A 21,615-nucleotide genomic window follows, 5' to 3' on the forward strand; every position below is an offset into this window, starting at 1 on the left:
CCTCGGGACACACATCACATTACTACTGAACCGTCTGTGCCTTCACACACGCAGACAGACAGACCCCCCTCTGATACGCTCCCTCCCCTCCTTGCACACCCCCATTCTGTGGGAGCGAGAGAGAGAGAGAGAGAGAGAGAGAGAGAGAGAAAGAAGGAAAGGCCTGAAATGTCACACAATCACAAAGTGAGTTGATACAACAACCAGCGTACATTCTGTTCGGTTCCGTTCTGCGTCCCGTCTGTTTCGCTGACAGTTACATCAAATGCTGGCCAGCTGTATTCGCTTCGGTTTCCTCTCTAAATCTGCAATGTCAACTAGAATTCATGCATTTGGCATTTTTGGGATTCGAACCCATGAGCATCGTTGCGAGAAACAGTATTATACTTTAAATGAGTATTATTTCTATACTATTATAGTATTTATTCATATTTTGAATTAGCTATTATATTTTTAATTGTAGTTCAGGTATTAGTTCTTTTGTTATGTGCTTTTGCCATTTTTATTAGTTTTTTTTTAATAGTATTTCTATATGGCTTTAGTTCATTTTATTCAGTATTAGTTTTTATAATTGTAGCACTTATTAGTTTTAATTAGTTTCCAAGGCAACATTTTTAATCTGTTTAAGTTTTTCATCTAATATTTATATTATATTTCAGCTTCAATTACCAATTTTTTTTTTTAGTAGTTTTAGTTAACAATAACAACAGTTTTTAACTGTCTGCAAATTCTTGAGCAGGCATTAATGTCAATTGTTATGTGGAGAAACACAAGACTTCATGAATCAATGCATTTTGGAGCAAATATCCAGTACAGGTTGTCACACACACACACACACACACACACACACACACACACACACACACACACACACACACACACACACACACACACACACACACACACACACACACACACACACACACAGGCACACATTCTCAGTGTGCACAATGATTACAAGTGCAGGCCACAGTTACTATGAATGGAGCTTCATAGGACAGGATGATGTCGGCATCTGCCTGCATGCTGAACCCTTTATGTTCTTTATGTCTTTGTGCTTACATGTAAAGCAAGTGGGAGTCTCTCAAACCGGCCCCCCATTCACTTAATGAAGTGTCTGAATACACCACACGCCACTATCGCTCTCCCTTTCTCTCCCTCTGAGCAGTTTATCTAAAATAATTATTATACACACACGTGTTCGATATAGCTTTACGCTCATTTTTAGGGTATTGTTTCAGATTATTGGTATATTATTTATTTATAATATTTTGTATATGTACGTGCATTATGCATGTATAAATATGGATTCATTTTTGTATTGCTGCGGTTTACATTAATAGTTAAAGAAAAAACATTTAAAATTTAAATATTAAATAATATAAGATTTACAAATAATTAAAACTATTTTGAAATAGAAACAGTATATATATATACATTTAATATTATTTGTGTTGTTTATATATATAAAAAAAATTGTTAATATAATTTGTGTGTGTGTGTATAATATATAATATAGCTATATATATATATGAATAACTTGTTTGTTTGTATCTGTATACATTTTATGTATATAACATTGTAATATTACATTTAATAGTTCATAATATTTTTTTAAAAATATAAATATAAAGTAATAGAATGTTAAAAATTAATTAAAAAAATTATCGTATAATTGTTTTTTTTTCCCTTTTTAACTTTGTATTATTAATACTATTATTAGTATTATTATATTATTTTTATAGTATTATAAATTATTTAATTAATTTGCTTTTTATGTATATATATTAGACTTATTTATTATCTTATTTATTTGCATATTTTTGTATATTCTGTAATACTTAAATATATATTTGAATGTTATATTTATGTACTTAATATAAAAAAATTATCCATTTGCATTAATCTTAATAATCTTACAAAATCACTGAAATTATCAACAAGTGAAATGTTACAGGTTGTGCTTATGACCCCCCAACCACATTCACACAATGAGAAAAAATCCTAATCTTTCATGTGAGCATCTGGTCAGTGCCCCAGGACAGGCGGTCCCCCCCTCACCCCCCACCTCCAGTGCCTGTGGGCCAGAGGGCCAGATCAGGTCTGCCTGCTGCGTGCTATGAAAGGCTTTGGGTTTCATCCAGTGATTATTGTTTGGGGGGGGATTTACTCAGTATCTCCATCTATCTCATCCTCAGATGAGGCTACTTTTTCTGTCTCTCGCTCTCTCTCTCTCTCTCTCTTGCTCCATCACTCTCTTTATCTCACTCTATCAGTGTTTCTTTCTCCATCACTCTTTCTGGAATGCTTCCTGTTTCTCTGATCGCAGGTGTCTGATTCTCTCTTCCTCCGCTGTGGTTTCATTTATCCGGAAGGTTCTTCTTGCCTTGCTCAAAGGAGAAACACAAAACCCACGGTGGGAGATGCTCTCCTTCTCTTTCCTCCTCCTCCTCATTACTGTCTCTCTCCCTCTCATGTTCATTCTTTACATCCTACATTCCCTCATTGTGTTGTGACTTTGTAATTCGTAAAACAGCACGGTTCCTTTGAATATTTCTCAATGATAAAGTGGATTGGATTTTCTAGATTTTTTTTTCTCCTCATATTGTTGCAATTTTTGTCCTGTTGAGCAGTAAGAGATCAGGACTCCCTGAAAGCTCGTTCTTTGGTCTTTCATCATTAAACATAAAATGTAAAGTGTAGGGTAATATGTAGATAGTTCTCTTCACTCTTTACTAATTGTCATATTAACTTTCTATAGACCTTAGTCAGGTTAGACACCAAATTGAATTTGAAATGAATGAAAATGAGGCTCTGAGGGATGGACACACAGTGTCCTATAGTCATTATGATGTCCATATAGTCATCATTCAGCCTTCAAAACAGTGAAAACATGTATTTAAAAAAAAACTAAAGTGAAAAATGTTTTATGTAAAAATGTAATACAAGAGCATAATATTTTTATTTGTGTCAATAAAAATGGCATTTACCAGTTATGAACATTTAAAGTCAAATATTTTGAAATACCGAACATGAAAGTGTTGGAGGAGTGTGAATTATTTAAATTGAATGGGACGACTGAAATAATTAGTCTTTGTGTGTACTTTGACCCCTCCACTGGTGAAGAAGAAATGACACCTGTGGAAGCTCTTTCCCTGAAATCACATCACATCCTCTCTGTTGCACTCAGTCGTGTGGATAGTAGAGCCTCTCTGGGTTTGAGAGATACGAAGATAAAGAGAAAGAGTATATGAGTCCAGGACTGTCATGATATTAGAGAAAGAACGAGTCCCTCAATCCCGCAGTCTCTAAAACAGGCTCCAGAGATGCCATTTTGGGCCAGATGACAAATGGCTCCTGTCTGCATCGCTGAGGGAGAGAAGCATGCTGGGAGAATGCTCATTTCCACATAATTACCCTCCTTCTTTCTCTCTCAAGACTCAAGTTCCCTCTTTTTACCTCTATTGCTCTTTTTTTCTCTACCTTCTATCTCTCCTGCTTTATTCTCTGTCAGTACTAACACAGTTGAGAGAGTTTCTGCTCTTGGCTGCATCTGGTCAACAAAGGCATGTAATATTGATTTTCATTTTCTCATTTGTAGAGCACTTAAAGTCTTGGACAGCATCAAATGTCCATCATCTGACTCTTGATTGGTTGAAACTGACCAACTCGTAGGTTTCAGTGAAAAGCAACAGGTTTCATCGAAATTTAAATTATTCAGATTTTCTTTCTATACACTTTTTTTCCTGATGATTATTAACTTTTTGATTGTAATTGAGAGTGTTTGGTTGTTATATATTTATTTACTGGTCATGATTGTTGTGTGTGTTATTTTGTAAAAATGAAAATTTCGGAAAAACATTTTTTGGTTTATTTAGATTTTTTTTTTACACAGAAAAATTATCAAGATAATCTCATCACAAAATGTCAAAATAATTTCTAAAGGATTATTGAGGAGTGTCAACAGATGGGATATAGAAAACAATTAATACTGATTATATTCTCTGCATTACAAGAGCCAAAGATACATTTATTATTGTAGCTGTTACGGTAAAATTACTATAAATATATACCGTACTATACAAATATTATTTCAAAATGCAAGAAAAACTTCTTGCAAATTCTAGGCTATTATTTCTTGTAATATCAGTGAATTTTATAATGAATATAAAATGTCATTCACAAAGTAAGCTAACAACTTCTTTTTTATTTATTTTTATTTTTATTTTTTTAGAAGCTGATAAACAACAGAAATGCAGCTGAATCTGCTCTTTTTTGTGTTTGGTCTGAGATGTCGAATAAAAGCATACATAATTGATGGCGTTAGTTCCGTCTCCTCAAAACGTCTTCAGAGAATGAAGGACCCTTCAGCAATGCCTTCACTCAGCCAAATTACACTTAAGTACCTGCTCAATATTTTAACAGGACTCTGGAGTCGGGTGGGAGGGGGTTAAATGATGGGGTGTTGGACGCAGGTGCCTTTATGTATTACAGAAGCACCAGGCAGAAGCTCTTGATGGCACGTCTAATGGGCCTCTTAGTTAAATACGGTCTATTCAAATCCTAAACACTGAACAACCCGTTTACACGACACTCTAGCACTTCTCACACACTACGCGCTCCATTTCATCACATTTCCTTCCGCTTTCATAGCTGTACACTTACACAATATTTGGTGTTTCAGTTAGTGTCAACTTTGGCAGCTAAAGGATTGTATTTTTTAAAAAGTACACATTTGTCTTAACTGCTTATGTAACTTTGAACAATCAAAAGCAGTCGATTATGTGTCTTGTTCTCAAATATGACCTGGAGTCTGTCAGTGGTGGATCTGCCAGCAAAGAGAGCATCTGTGCATTATTACAAACCCTCAGCGCAGCCCAGAAGGACTGTCCCCGTTCTAGAACTCCCTCAGGGTCTGGAAGGTTATTTACCTTTGTCTTAAAAAAAAAATCTTTAACGGCTCCTGAGAAAATAAAAATGTCAGTGCATCTCAGCTCATAAATGGCAAATTAACCAAACAAAAGTTCTGTTGAGAATGACTGTTTGGGGTTTAAATGAACTGCAATGTTATGTTTTATATCAGGGGATGAGACCATACAGAATCAACCAATATAGTAAGTAAACACAAAAGGAATACAATGTGGAATATTAAACTGAGCCCAAAATACACTGCAAGAATAATGATGTAATCAGTCACAGAAAAACTAGAGACAACAGTATGTTTTGATATCTGCATTGAGTTCCAGATAAGATGACAAACACTGAGATCAGACTAGAGCCCTGGTGAGCTTCTGATCCTCTCAGTTTGGTTCTGGTGTTGATTTGCAGCTTGTCAATGAGCAAATTGACTTCAATCTTCTTGATTTTATTGGAGACTGACCCACTGAACCCAGAGATCTATACACCTGCTACCCAAAACACACACACTCAGACACACACGCACACATATACACACACACGCACGCACACATACACACTTAAAGAGCTAAATAGTGAAAATCGAGAGAGTGAAAGATGGTGTAAGAGTGGTGCTGTTATCTAGTAAATCGGCCTGAATTGAAGCATCCTGCAGAATATGTGATGAGTGTGTGTTGTGTTTGAGTGTGTGATGGGGGTAGGGTGGTAAAGGAGGTGTGTGTGTGTGTGTGGGGGGGGGGGGGGGGCTCTTTGTTTCCAAATCCATCTGCTGGAACCTAACAAAGGGTAGTAAGGGAGGAGGAATGAGATGGAGACGGGGGTTTAGGGGATGAGAAACACCACAGATTGCCTGATGTTGAACGCTTAGTGCGTCTGTGTGTGTGTGAGAGAGTTAAAACAATTTAATCCAGAGCTAAAGTGATGGACGCACATGATGGCAATGTAAAAAAAACTCAGCTGCCTGCTCTATTGTTGTTGTGGCTGTAAATAATCTCGAACATTAATTTGGCTTTTGAGCACTTGTGAAAGAAAAAGAAATGATATTGTCTTTGAAGGACACTTCGTGTTGGACCTGAAGCTCTGTCCCTCCCTGCATTAAATACTAACCATGTCCAATAGCTGCCGTGGGGAATTTATGAATGCTCCTTTGTTGGTTTATGGGTTATAACAGGTGCTTTTATGCTTTTTCTCCTGCATTCTCTTCACCAAATGCTGACATGTGTGACTGAGGGACTGAGACGTGTGGAGGCTCAAATGAACCCGATTATGACCCTGGAAACATCACTGATTTGGCCAGGCATGGGATTAATTACTGCAACACCCCGGAGCACGTCAGAGCCCTTTATTAGTCATATTTCCATCAGAAGTCATTAACAGAAGAAGAAAAACTCCCCGTATTGAGCCATTATTTCAAATCTGTTTTTAAAAAGTGTTCAAAAGCTTTCCAGACAGAAAGAAAGGTCAGTGCCTCATATGTGCCCCAAACAGTTTCAAAACCTCCTTTTCTATCTCTCAGCCTCTGTTGAAATATTAAGGTCAACCTTTGTATATGTTTTCGTATGTGTGATTTCTTTGTATAGGGAGGCATTTAGGCTTTAGGCAGTTACATTAAAGCACAGCAGTCTGTGAAAAGCAGACCAGGCCCGTAACCTTATTCCACCATGAATAGCTATGTATCAAAATCTAAATGCAACCAGTGGTATATATATTAAGATTGATATAAAGATTAAACTACCCTCTATATTATTTGTACCACTTTTTCATGAAAGTGTTTAATTTATTTCAGTAAATGGAAGATTTTCAAAATGATTTGAATGACATTTATGTTAAATGATTTGGATCGTGAAAGCAGTAATGATACAATGACATCATTACTACATCAGACAGACACAGGTCGGTCTCACACACTCACACACATTCTCAGTACAAGTTTGGTGTATTCTGCTCAGTTTTCCTCCTTATCTAGTTAAGGTCACTCTGTTTCTTTCTCTGAAATGAAAATGGAAATGTAGCTTTATAAATATGTATGAGCATGATTGCCTTCCAGCACTCCGAGTAAAAATATTTAGCATCTTTAATCATGTTTATTCAAAGGCTCGTCTTTCTGTTTAACTCGGATTGTTTTCCAGCGCATAAGCTGAAATATCGGATGTTTGGGCTCGGGGTGACCTTGCGGAGCACGCCAGCTGTTGTCAGATCTGACTGTGTTGCACAACTCCACTGGACTTGTGCAACATGTGAAAGCTGCAGAAACATGACCGACTGCTAAGTTTAGTAGACACAGGCCCGTGGGGGAACGTGATGTGCTGTCCTGTCAGTCTTCAGCTCCAGGTGAGGCGTTTAGGTGTTAGCGCATGAGAAAATAAAGGAGCAGTGAGGTAGAATAAACAGCAGCGGTTCAGAGAGAGATCGAGCCGAGAGGCAAATGTTGGCCCGAATGTGAAAATCTCTCTATTGTCACTGCACTGAAATGTACTGTATGCAGTCTCTTGTTTACAAAAATCTACCTTACAAAATACAGAAAGTAAAAAAAATAAAAATTATTTGCGAGGAAAATAAAGGTTGTTTGTGTGGAGGCGTCAATGTTCCAGTGTTTTTTAGTTTAGATGGATTCTGCGGTTTTCCTACTTTTGGTTGATAAATGATACGGATGAAGTAATGGATGAACTAAACTATGTTAGCAGATGATTGTTGTTATGTCTTACATAAAGCTAAACGTTTTATACACCTAGTATTGAAACTGCTGACTATAAAAGTAAGATTTGATCGAACATTTTTTCACTATATGCATAGATCATCATTCATTAGTGATAAATCAAATTCAAACTCCAATTAAATCTTTAATTCAATATTTATTTGATTTATAAACTCTTAAAATCCGTAATATAAAACTATATTTATAGAGGTCAGATTATTAGAGATGTAGCAGGTTCCTCAATATCATGATTTGAAATACTTTGTGTCCAGTTTAGTAACTGATTACTGGATTATGTAATCAGATTCCAAAAAAATAACTACTTGTAATTAGATTGTATTATGTTAATTGTTCTGGATTCATTCGATACTGAACACCTGTTTGAAATGGTTGTTTTAAGGGCATAGAAAAGACACCCTTCACCTTTAATGAAGTGAAATAAACTTGTTTCACTCCAGTCTAGTCTACAGTCACTTGTTATGGTTCAGGGGTCAGTCAGGGCTCTCGTGGCAGCTTGTTGATTTCGTGCAAATTACCTTGTGCTGTGAAAGTGCAGGTTCAGAAAGCAAAGAGAGAAAGAGAGAGATGAACATCATAAAACTCAATGACAGCAGAAGTGACTCGGGAAAGGTGAGGATCTCTCTGAAGGTTACCATGGTGATGAGCTCATAGTGTTCGGCTGGCTCTGGTCCAAATGGATACTCTCTCCATCCTTTCATTATGTGAAAGCTGCTAGTGTCCTTTCCAGGCGTAGGTAAAAATCATAAATCAGCAGGATGAGATGGAAGGAGAGGAAAAATGGAGGAAGAGATGAAGGAGTGGAAGGAGAGAGATGAAGAGCTGGAGAAAAAGATGGAGGAAGACAGAGACAAATTGAAAGGAGAGATGGAGAAGTTAAAGTTTCCTTCACAGGGACAACAGAGAGATGGCAAGGTGGCAAAATATCAGTGAAAATATCAGCAGCCGTGTGTGTGTGTGTGTGTGTTTTGTGATGTTGACTTGGCCTTCTGTTCAGATACACTATCATGATCCTCAGGATTTAAATTAAATATATGAATAATTTGCACTTTGTATTTAAGCCACTAAGTTTCTATTTCTTTGGATGATTTTCTCATATAAAATTCAGCAGCAAAAACAGTGTTAAAGTCGGATCATTCGCATACTGTTTTACAATACATTTTCATACCCCACCATACATTCAAAAGTGTGATGTTTTGAAAGAAGTCTCATGCTTACAAAGGCTGCATTCGTTTGATCAAAATGACAATTGACAAAAAAACAAAAAACTATTTTCTATTTTAATGTATTTTATTATGAAAATGTATTATTTAAAATTATGCATTACTTTCAGAAGCATCATTACTCCAGTCTTGAGTCACATGATCCTTCAGCTGATTTGGTGGTCGAGAAACATTTAATATTATAATCAGTGTTCAAAATTAAGTTAACTTTAATAAAAATTAAGTTATTAAGTTAGGGGTGATGTTGAAAATGTTTAAGTCATTTTTTTTCTCGTCTTTAGTTTTGAGTAGACATTGACATTTTTGTAATGTTTTAATGGTTAATCATTTCATTGGATTTTCCTGTGTCCTCATTTTCATGTGTTCTGTTAATCTTTTTTAAAATCCCTTTATCTAACTAAAGCCAGATCCATAATGACATCATCCCCCAGGAAGTGACATCATTTTTTGTAGGACATCAACAACACAGACATGAGCAATGCATATAATGAAGTCTGAGATTTTCTGTCATATTAGTTGGTGTGTCTTACTTCACAATGCATTGTGGTAGATGAAACTACGAAACTATACCATGGAAAAAAAATACTAAGTCATTGTAAGTCAATGGGGCCCATCAACAGTTTGGTTACCGACATGTTTCAAAATATCTCTTTTTATGTTTAGCAGAAGAAAGAAATTACAGGTTTGAAACAACTTGAGGGGGAGTAAATGACAGAATTTTATATTTTTTGGTTAACTATCCCTTTCAGTACATAAGCATCACAAGATATGTTGAATATGGTCGAAAGAGTGAAAAAAATTCAAGATTTGCATCTGTATCATCACCCAGATCTAGCCATCTGTTGATAAATGTGTTGATTTACCTCTAGAATGGCCTCATAACGCATTTGCATGAGAGATGATGGCAAAGTACAGATAAAGTGACTGAAGTTCTGTTGCATTAATGTGCCACGCTCATGCTTATACAGTTCATGTGCTATTCTTCAGATGTGCCTGTCGTCAAGGTCATCCGCAGTTTTAATTAGCATTCAGGCATCCTGGAGGGGAATTTCTTAGATCTAATCCTCCATTGAGATGTGTGAGGCCGAATGAAGCTACTGATGAGGAATATAAATCTATATATATCTCTTAAATCTCTTGCATCTTATTAAATCTCCCTTTTTCTTTTTTTTTTTACAATGAATGATCTTGAATCCCCCAGAAAAGTCTGTTGAGGATATCCTCAAACAATGCATGTCAAACTAAGATTTACTGACCTCAAGAATTATCTGACAGCAAAAGACCTCAGATACTTTCAACCATAAGTGAGCAATAATGAAGTCACTACAACAGACTAACAGCCTCTCACTTCCTCACAGTGTTTCACATCCTACACAGTGCCCATATGTCCCAACAAACACCCTCAGCAACTAAAGGTTCCCAAGGGTCTTAGTTGACCCTCGCTGAACCTCTCCGGTACGATAAAGGGGTGGAAACATTTACATCTGCCAGACAGTGTGAATGACATAGAGCGTGGTTTATTAAAATGTCATCAATGATCATATGATGCTTAAACAGCTGATTCGGCTGCAGAGGAAGATGCAGAAGCACTCAAAAGTCATCATGCTACGATTCCAGTGTTTCATAATGATGGACTTTGTAACGTTTTATCTCAAATTATTGGAATGCCAGGGAAAGTATAGTTTTACATAATTACAGGAACTGAAAATGAGTGTTTCTCAACTAATGGGTTGCCACCCTAACATTGCAGGTCTGAACTGATTATTAACAACAGTATTTGGTGCAAATTCATCTGTCACTTAGTATACTATAGTGTAGTATTATTAATTCAAATTTGAATTTTATAATGTGGATAAGTGTTTGTCACAATCACCGTTTTCATAAAAATATTAACCAACATAACTTTTTCAACATTGATTATGATAAATATTTCTTGCGCATCAAATCAGCATATCATAATAATTTCTGAAGGGATGTGACACTGAAGACTGGAGTAATTATGCTGAAAATTCAGCTTTAACATCACAGGAATAAATTGCATTTTAAAAATAAATAGAAAACTTTAAAATCTACTGTAGAATATTTTAAATTGTAATAATATTTCACAATATTACTGTTTTTACTTTATTTTGGATCAAATAAATGCAGCCTTGGTCAGATAATTGTTTCAAAACCATTTAAAAATATATCTTTTGATTGAACCGTATTGTACATTTACAAAATTTGTCAAAATTGTAATGTTGATAAAAACTTTAAAAGCTGGATCCTGAATTCCAACTACTAATGTTTACTATTTACTCCCACTTTACACTGCAACGAATCAAGGTCAGTGTGAGTGATGAAGAAAGCCTAAAATAGATTGGTGCAGAAAGCCTTGTCACTGTCTTCCCCTCCTTCCATCCCATGTTCTCTCCTTCACTGAGCTGAAGAACATCAGCGTGTTCAGACGCAGCATGTTTCGGCGAGCGGAGTCTCGGCTGATCGGCTAGGAGACTTAAGGCCATGTTGATGTTGTTGAAGTTTGGTCCAGAGCAGATGGAACTCGCAGCAGTGAGTTTTAAAGGGCCCTCAACCCTCTGCAGGTCTCACGTGACCGAAAAGAAGGAAACCAGGTGGCTACACGCTCTTGGACCAGCTGGGAGAGTGAAAGACCATCTGACACTCAGCCAGAGAATCATACACTCTCCTCAGCAAACACTTTGCATGTCAATACCATAGTAGCACAAAGGGACAGCGAGAGAGACAAAAAGACATAGATCCAAGAAATTGAACTAATTATCGTGGCACTCGGCTATTTCTACCCCATTTTTCACAGCTGAACAATTGGGCCCTTAAGTGGATAAACCAGCACAGAAAAGTGGTTTATGACTGTCTTCAGCTCGTAAAGTGAGTCAGTGAGTGTTTGAACATTATGAATCAGTGGTTTCCTTCATACTCACCGGAACTGGATGAAAAACAATCCAGACTTATTTATTTTTTAAATAGAAGTTGACATTTAAGGATTCACCGATTATATATTTATATAATTATATTCATATATTTCAACTGTCTCACAGATAGACCCATATGATCCTCAGATGTTTCTTTGTGGAGATCAAGATGCTGACTACAGTGAGGAGGCAGCATCTGCATGATCTCCCGACCTCTGACCCCCAGGCTTTGTGTAGGAGGTCATTTAGGCTTTTTACGCCGCGTTAGGATCAGTCAAGCATTCCTTAGTGCCCAAGAATCAGGGTCAGCAGCTGACACCCCTCTCTCCTTTACTCTCCATGTCTCTCTTTGTCCGTCTTTTGAATCCCTCAGGATAAGTGTTATAATACTGCTCATTTTTTTGTCTCTCCTCATCAGTTTGATCACCTGTCCGGAGATTTAACTGTATAACTGCAGCCAATGGTCAGGCTTCGGTTGATTTCTTAGGGTACATGTGTGTTCTTGGGCTGGTTTGCATTGTCTTTAAGATTTTTTTCTGTGCAGATGTTAAATCAAATGTTGCGAGTGCATGGCAGAAGTGGTTTTAGGTTGGCACAAATGGTACGGTAACGGCACCCTTATTGGCATAAATAAAATAGCAGTCGGTTGACTCAGAAATTGATGTGGGTGGTTGATGTCTACTGATTCAAATCTGCTAGCTCGGACGTTGCCAGATTGATTTCAAAATGTGCAACTCAAGAACTGAGGATTTATTGAGATCACAATCACAATTTGTGCCCTTGAGCAAGACATTGAATCCCAGGTTATTACAGGAGAGACGTCTCTGCAAGTTGCTTGGGATGAAACTCAATAAAAGTTTCCAGTAAATGACAAGTATTTAGTAGTGAAGGATAAACAAAGCTTTGCAAAGTCCAGAGGCTTTTCTCTCAACTTTATCGCAAAAAGGTTCATTACTCGAACCTTTTGTTTTATTTAAATTTTTATTATTTTATTTATAAAAAAGCCACTGTTGAAGTGATTCATTTGTGTCTGCGCATTAGCAATAAAATAATTTAAATGACTGAAACAAATCCATAAAATCTGTGATCTGTCTATTTTAACCATGCTTGTTGCAGCTGTTATTCCTTGGTTAAATGAGCATTGGGCTTCACACATAAATGATGGTATGTATTGTAAAAAAAAATTTTTTTACAGTTAGGAAAACTCACTCCTTATGAACCAGATACTAAAGCAGTCGTGGTTCTTAGATGAGCGAAGCTTCAGACATAATAGATCACGTTTTTGTTGAATCAAGCTTCAATATCGAACGCAACATCACTAGTATTTAGCTTGGTTTATTTATTTTAAATGAATTTTTAATTTTGGGGCTGCTGTCAGTAGCACTGTCAATCAGAAGTTTACTCTGAAGCCTGTCTTGAAAAAGAGCAGTTGCATCAGCAAAATTTCCAGCAAATGAGCGCCATCTAGGGATGACATAGGTGTCACGACATGATGTTTAAACGTTTCAGGTTCTATTTATCACAGAAACTAATTTCGACTTATCCCTCACTTTGACTTATCCCTCAAGTTGTGTGTACAGCAATGTACTTACAGTAGTAGTCTATGGGGCAAGACATTGTATTGATAATTGTTAAAATCCATCCATAGTTTTGACAGTACAGCCTAAAGATTTACATATGAAAATGACACTGAGATAAATATGTTTTACAAGTTATCAGAAAACTCTTGCCATGTAAAACCATTGAACCCTGAAGCTTTGACATTATATGTACAAGGAACAGAAAGGGAGTGTTTACATAACATGATTCATTAGTCTATGGACTTCCATTGTGAGCGCTTTAATTTGTTTTTACAGATTGAGGGACGAGTCAAAATTATTTATGTGGTCTTTGACTGATAGAGCGTTTAGCTCTAACTAGCCGTAACTTGTTTAAAAACATTAATTTAACCTAAAACATTCACCTAATACCAGTTTGAGACAGCATTTATAATACAAAATGTAATAACGCAATTATCTGATTTTGCCATCTGAACATACCAGTAATCCACAAATGATTCAGAAACACTTGTACATGTTTCCAAAAACTCACATCATAAATAATAATCCACACTAATATAAAAAATGTACAAATGTTAAATTAATGTGAAAAGAGAAGAGCAAGGAAGTGCCAAATGTTAGTTCATTATGTCACCATCATTAGCTCAGCTATGATGTGAAAATGAGTTAGCAGTTCATTCCCCTGTTAGTCTTATTAAACTCTTATTATAATGGGCATTTGGTGTTGCAAACGTCCCCCGACTGGAATAGATGATAGATGTTAACCAGGGGAAACATAATGAAGGAGCCCAACAAAGATCCTGTCTGCACTGCTGCTCCACACCACACGAGGGCACTGTGACTCCGGTCCCTCAGAATCACACCTACCATCACCTTCACATAGGACAGCAGACCAGTAAAGAAAACCCATGACAAAACCTGAAACAAGTTGAAACATAAAAAAGAGTGACAAATAGGTCGTCAGATGCTTGTCAGATTAATATATGTTCATTAATATAGAGAACCTGTCATGTCTGTGACAGTAGATCTGAAGTAGTTAGTTATCAGGTTATTATGCTGAGGTGTTGAGAAAGAGTAGTAGCCTATATCTCACCTCAGCCAGTGTTTAATAAGTATGCAATTACCCAACTCATCATTACTAGTGACGCAAACACTCGACTTTGAAACTAGGGCACATGGGTCTGGATTTTTCTATGGACGTTTAAGCATTATCCCAAATCAAGCTCTAATCATTTGTGATGTTCATTAGGTTCTATTATAATTCAGAGGGTTACTTTTTTGAGAGGTTAATATTGTTTTTTCCTTTACTTATCCTGTATTAGCCACGACTGTTTTAGATTTGTTTTATTTGTAGCCTGAGGAACAAAATTGTTTTGCTGAACCATTTACATTGATCTTTTAAACATCTCATTCTGAATAGAATCAACAATAGATTAATGTATAGCTAAACATTTAGACAGAATCTTCTAGAAATGAGCTGATTACTGAAAAGGGAACTTACTATAATAGCGTCCCCTAGAGGTGTATGTTGGAGTAATGGGCAGGGACTCATGGCAGCCATGGCCATATTGTAGCCTCCAAATACAGACCCCAGCAGACACAGGACGCCCAGAAACACTAATGAACTGGAAGAGAATAATATACTCACTTTTAGTCTGACTCCTATTATGAACCTTTCTTAAAATGTGCTTTAAAATTAATTTTACACACTGAGGGACCTTTTTTTGTGGTAATCAACAGCAGGCCTCAGATGCCTTTGATTTAACCTGGAATATATCTTTAAAACAATTTAACTACTTAATAGAACACAAAATATGTGCAAATCGGCAATAAATTAAATATGATTAGATTGTATTCAGGGCTTGACATTAACACCCGCCAAATGCGGGTGGATTTTAGTGGTGGCGTGTAACAGTCAGTCCTACTTGCCACTTTTGCTCGGGATGAATATTGTTGGTGTTACAGGGCTTGAATTTCGGCGAGGGATTGCATCATAGTATTTTGCAGGGTATTGAGCATAATTCTACTCATTTGAATGGTCCGTGCGTCAGGTCGTAAAGTGACAGAAGCCTAATATACCCGCTGCCAAATTATGAGATAATATTAAAAATATCTAAATGTCAGTGAAAATTCTAAGTGGCTAGTAACTTTGGAAAACCAATAGCCACAGTGGCAGGTGAGCAAAAAAGTTAATATCAAGCCCTGATTGTAATTAAAAGTGGAGATATATACCGTTTGGGGAAAAACATGGCAATGATGCACGCCACTGGATTGGCTACCGCCGACAGAGCGGCTGACAGGTGATAGGCCATATTTCCATAAGGCATACAGGAGTACGTCTGCACTGAGGGCAGCAGTCCGTTCGTTGCACCATTCACCCACACCACCATCAAATAGATGAACGCCAGATGATAGTCGGAGTGCAGCGGTTTAGGAAGTAGCACTCTGATCTGCTTCTTTTCCTCTTCCTCTTGACTGTTCGTCTTCGGATTGGGGTCCACGGGGCTCTCCAAACCACTGCAGACTGTTGCCACGGCATCTGAGTCCGGGACGAGATTTTCAGTGGATAGTTCAAAGGTGCGAGGCAGACGGTTTAATATGAGGAAGGCACCCAAGCTTATTGCTGTCATAACGGCCAGGAAAGAGAAGAAGATCTCAGTAGAGAAATTGGGAGGGAGGTACTGCGTCTCCACAGTGAAGGTCGGAGGTTCAGAGTCTGTGAGGTTATCCGACACGTGCGACACATTGACACATTTTGACATTCCAACCCCTTGCGCCAGCGCCACCAGGCCTGGAACCAGACCGCTCAGACCTTCTCCAATAAAGTATGTGGTGATGTATTTGGCTGGAAGTTGCATCATGAACGGCAGGAAGGTGACAGATGAGGTGCAATCGACTAGAGCGAGAAAAAATGTGAGGATGAAAAAAGCTGTGCTACGCGGTTGACCGAGGAGCATGGTGGTGTTATTCCAAAACACAGCCAGTAGGACGCAGGCTACAACACCGATTGACAGGACCGCATAGATGACGATATTTTCACGTAGTCTTCCAGGACAGAATTTGTGCGCCAGGGTCACCAGCAAAGGCCCTAAGTTGGCAAGCTGAATGATGACTGTGAGGTACGATGGCAAGTCCCAACCCTCTGGCAGAACATTGACTATCAGAGGAAGTTCCACCCACAAGCCATTAATGGACACCCAGGAGCCCAGACCAAAAGCACACGCCAAGGCATGGATGTACAAAGGCATAGTGAACGTCTTTATCAGAGGGCAAACGGGTATTTGAAGAACTATCTGATGTCAGACAACTTTCAACTGTGTGACTCTTCTGTATTTTATATTGTGTGACGCCACTTCAGTTGGGCTGTGGTTTAATGTCTTCTCTTCTTGGCTTTGCCAAAACATCAGATTACCTTTAAAGAGAGAGAAAAAAAGATATACAAAGAAGAAATCCTTCAGTTCTAGACCAAGTAATTAATGTGATAACATAATATGACATCTCTGACAGAGGAACCATTGCACAACCCTGGGAATTAAGACTATATATTCAACTCTGTTAAAAATGTTTGGGTTTGTAATGTTTTTTAGTCTTTATGCTCACCAAGGCTGCATTTATATAGCCTAACAAACAATACTGTAAAAAAAAAACAGTAATACAGTATTTTAAAATGTAATGTATTCCTGTAATGACAAAGCTGAATTTTCAGTAGTCATTACTTCAGTCTTCAGTGTCACATGATCCTTCAGAAATCTTTCTATGCTGATTTGCTGCTCAAGAAACATTTCTTACTAATATCAATGCAAACCTTAATATATTTGTATTATAATTATTTGATGAACAAAGTTCAAAAGAACAGCATTTAATTTAAATATAAAAAAGTAACAATTTAAAAGGACTTACTGTTACTTTTGATCATTTTAAAGCATCCTTAATGAAATATATACAGTAGTCAACATTTGAAGTGGATCAAAACCTTTCATCAAAGACAAAACAGGAATTTTGAACAATACCCATTCTTGTCTTAGGATAACTTTGATTAACTTTTCTGATCCACTTCAAATTTTGACTAATATATATATATATATATATATATATATATATATATATATATACATATATGTGTGTGTGTGTGTGTAATTACATCACATTTTAAGCTTACAAAACGTTGCATGCAATACAAAGTACAAGTGCAGCATAGCAATAAAATTATTATAAACCGGCACTACAACAATAAAATGTAAATTGCTGTATTAATTTGGCTTGCTAATTGTCTAAATTGAAATATGTTAATATGTTAATTCTGTTAACTGGATCCAGTGGTCTTTTTTAGTTGTTCTTTATACAACCAAAGACAATGTTAAAAGTTAAAATGAACTTGTCGGTCAATGGTTAAAGACAATCGGATTTGCATAAATGTAACATCCAACATGATAACACATCAAAAATATTCAGTCAGAATGTAAGCAAACATCCGATACCTATAACTCAGGAGAAAAGACTGATTTATCTCACTGGAGGAGCATTAAACTAATTCAGTACTCACATTACTGCTGAGCCAATGAGACAGAACATGCTCTTCCTTCTGACACAGACATTAGTTTGCTCTACGAACCGGTAAGTCATAGAAGCGACATTCATTCAGCAATCCGATATCTCGTTACCGGTTAACCTCTCAACTCTAAAGATGTCCACAGTGTGGTTTTTAACCTCAGCGTATGAGTGTGGGTGGGTCTCATGAAGGTCATCCCGCTCTAATGAAGTGCATAACTCTCCTGTTACATGACACTGCAACAAAATGGCCTTTTAGCTGGTCCAGTTTTTCTGCATAACTCTTGTACTACAGCATTGGCATCAAATTGTGCATCTACAGGAGGACAGAGTTCAGTGAGCAGTAAAATTTGGACTCATACATAGGCTGAGATGTATCATTATTATTTAATCGAGAACAGAATATCCTGAACTCTTTTGCGGCATGTACTTTGACCCTATTCAACCATCATATCTTTCATCAAGAATAACAAATGTAGAGCACAGCGACTTCAATTCACATCATATTTAAGCCATAGTCCTTGTACCACAATCGGTGTGGAACTTTGAACCGTTAAAAGTCTTTACAAAACATTGAACTTGCCTTAGGTGCTGTTTATTTTTATACTCTCATAGCAGGTATAAAATGAATCACAAAACATCACAACCCAAAGCTCATTCTGGCACAGCATACAGTGTAAGTGCAGCTTTATATGGTGTGACCTACATATACTTTACTACCCTCATTACTGATTAACAGCTTCTTCTAGGTTTTGAACTTGTACCTAAAAAGAAAGATTTATTAGGTGTTCAAGCACGAAGTGCTGAAAACCTATTGTAATTGTACCGATTTTTATTATTATTATTATTCTCCTGTAAAACGCATCGTGCAGCCCAAACCGTAAGTGCTAGAGACTTGAAACTTTGCCACAAGGTAGTACAAAAATCGAGGAGAGGTTATCAAATTATGAGCCCGATTGGCCTATAGGTGGCGCTATAGCAATCAATTGCGCGAAACTGCTCATAACTCCTAGACCGTATGTCGTAGACTCAAGTGTCTTATATCATTGGAAAGCTGACCACCTGACGTAAAAAATGTATATCTCCGATTTCATTTCCGGTATGCAAATTTTTCCGCCATTTTGAATTTTGTCAAAAATCTACTTTTGCCAACTAGTCCCTGTTTTTTTGCCCGATCGGAACCAAACCAGTGCAGAAATGTTCTCTGGAGTCTGAAGATCAATAATAAACGAAAAAAAGTTGAATTTTCAAATCGGGCTCGCTAGGGGGCGCAAAATGAATGTTGTGGGAGGAGCCTATTTGACTAAAATGCCTATAACTCGAGAAGTAAATGAGATAGCTTCACCAAACTTGGTACCCATGTGTAGGAGGTCAATCTGAGGTCACGATAAAAAAAACGCGTCGATTGGCCACATGGTGGCGCTATAACACAGAAAAAACATATAAACACCTGACCGTTTGTCCGATTGACTTAAAATTTGGTATGCAGTGTCTTGGGCCAAGGGGCCATGTATGTGTAAAAGGATATTGGCGTATCTCAAAAAACATGGCCGCCATTGGCCAATTAAGTTGAATCACCTATTAGACAAGGTTAACGGAGGCCAATCAGAACGAAACTCGGTGGGCGTGTTCAACTCATGGCCCCAGAGGTCTGTAAGAGTTTTGAAAGAAATCGGACACTAGTTGGCGCTAACGAGTTTTAAGGCTCTGTAATCACGTGGTGTTACAAATATCGTCACAATATGCATATCATTTGATAGATCTCCTCATGGTGAACATATTTGCCTCAAGAACCACTGCTGTCAATCAAACCGTTTATTAAATATTCACGAATATGTTAAAAACCTACTTTTGCGAACTAGTCCCTGGTTTTTCGCCCAATCAGAACCAAACAAGTCTAAGACAATTCTCTGGACTCTCTAGATCAATAGTTATTGAAAAAAAGTTGAACTTTTTCCTTTGGGTGGCTGTAACAGGGTCATTTTAAAAAATGGGCGTGGCAAATTACACTCAAAAGCCTATAAATCCTAAACAAAAACTCAAAACTTCACAGAAATTGGTAGGCATATGTGTCATAACATGCTGAAGAAGCACGCCGAGTTTCATGGAGATCGGACCGTATGTGGCGCTGTAACTGTTAAAAAGCTTTGAAAACCATGTATTCCCTATGGTGACTTGCCTGTATTGGCTGTAAATGGTATTTTCCATCTCTGTAATCACGTGGTGTTAAAAACATCCACAAAATATGCATATATTTTGATAGATCTCCTCATACTGAACAACTTTGCCTCAAGAACCACTACTGTCAATAAAATTGTTCATTAAATATTTGCTATTATGTTAAAAAGCTACTTTTGCAAACTAGTCATATTGACATAAGTGGTTTAATACTGCCCCCTTCTGGTCACTTGGTCATACTACTCACTAATATTGTTCTATAATTCATATTTAGACTTTATAAAATCACTATTTTAACATTTACAATCACATTTTGACAAAATTCATCTATTGGAGTATTACTATTGACAATTGTATCACACTGAGAAATGGGAATTGTGGAAGTGAAAGTGAAACGGAGGCCGCCAGTTAGGCCACGCCCCCCGCAGTACAAATTCACTCATAACTCGAAAACGGAAAGTCGTTGCGCGCTCAAATTTTGATGGTAAGGTCCTCTCCAGGCTCTTAATTGAAATCTATTGTCGCGGAGCTCAGGAACGCCCCCCCCGCGAATGTCGAATTCGCGAGACCTCCAAATTTGAACGGCTGTAACTCCCGAACCAGACCACCCCGATCCTTGTGGAATAGCTTGATGGAAAGGGCCCGTCCCCGCCTAGCTTCGATTCGATTTTGGTGCGATTTGGCCCGGGCATTCCCGAGATATAAGCCAAAAAAGGATTGCATTTGAACGGGAATAACTCCCGGCCCCAATCGCCCACCAACACCAGGATGGTCTCATTACACAGGGCCCCTCGAGCACTATCTAAGCTCCGATTTTCAGATTTTTTCGCCTTCTCGTTCCCGAAATATAAGTGAAAAACCAAATTTCCATTCATTCATTCACTTCAACTGTAAGATAGAGGCTGCAATACCAGTGTTGTCCACTAGAGAGAGCAGCAGGATTATATTTGTAATCTTTTTATCAGCTTTCAGCATTGACTAACAAACAAATGCTTAAAGCTATATCTTTGTTATTTTGATGGACGTGTAATGTGTGTAAGCATGCATAATGGAGTTAACATGGAAAAACTGGTTTGGTTTAGTGCAAAATACTGGTAAAAATCAAGACTTGTAAAAGTACATGTTAAAAGACTATTAATAAGTAGAATGTCCAGCAGAGGGCAGTAGAAGACCACTTATTGGCTCACTTTCATTTTACATGTATATATTTAGACACTAAAAAATCCCTTACATAACGATTAGCCTACTATTATAACACAATCATATTTTGTCAGAGTTTATCACTTCATTTGTTCTGATGCTTCACATTATTGCTAGCAACGTGGTAAATAACGCTAGAAACATGGTAAATCACAGTAAATAGGGTAAATCATGCTAGAATGTGGTGTATCATGGTTAATCATCCTGTAACATGGTAAATCAAGGTAAACAAAGATAAATCATGGTAAACTATGGTAAATCATGCTAAAATCATATTAAATCAAACTAGAATGTATTCAATTGTTGTAAATCATGCTAGAACAAGGTAAATCATGGTGAATCATACT

General features: G+C 37.3%; 1 protein-coding gene across 1 annotated transcript; it reads right to left on the bottom strand.

The window, feature by feature from the left end:
• Window positions 1-11,129: 11,129 nt before the first annotated feature.
• Window positions 11,130-18,166, bottom strand: slc52a3-1 (solute carrier family 52 member 3-1). Its single transcript, XM_079638319.1, has 4 exons — window positions 17,886-18,166; window positions 15,575-16,754; window positions 14,844-14,967; window positions 11,130-14,260 (listed from the first exon to the last, which is right to left on the bottom strand). The coding sequence occupies exons 2-4, from the start codon at window positions 16,588-16,590 to the stop codon at window positions 14,048-14,050; spliced, it is 1,353 nt and encodes a 450-aa protein (XP_079494445.1). The 5' UTR covers window positions 16,591-16,754; window positions 17,886-18,166; the 3' UTR covers window positions 11,130-14,047.
• Between the last annotated feature and the right edge of the window lie 3,449 nt (window positions 18,167-21,615).

The sequence above is a fragment of the Phoxinus phoxinus genome (genome assembly GCF_949152265.1).
Source record: "Phoxinus phoxinus genome assembly, chromosome: 15".
In the NCBI taxonomy this organism is placed as follows: Eukaryota; Metazoa; Chordata; class Actinopteri; order Cypriniformes; family Leuciscidae; genus Phoxinus; species Phoxinus phoxinus.

Excerpts from the sequence above, each read along its gene's own strand:
- slc52a3-1 (XM_079638319.1), bottom strand. The coding sequence starts at position 16,590 with ATGCCTTTGTACATCCATGCCTTGGCGTGTGCTTTTGGTCTGGGCTCC. Across the intron at positions 14,968-15,574 it reads GCCATGTTTTTCCCCAAACG|TTCATTAGTGTTTCTGGGCG; the intron begins GTATATATCTCC and ends ATTCTCTTCCAG. Across the intron at positions 14,261-14,843 it reads CTCTAGGGGACGCTATTATA|GTTTTGTCATGGGTTTTCTT; the intron begins GTAAGTTCCCTT and ends AACTTGTTTCAG.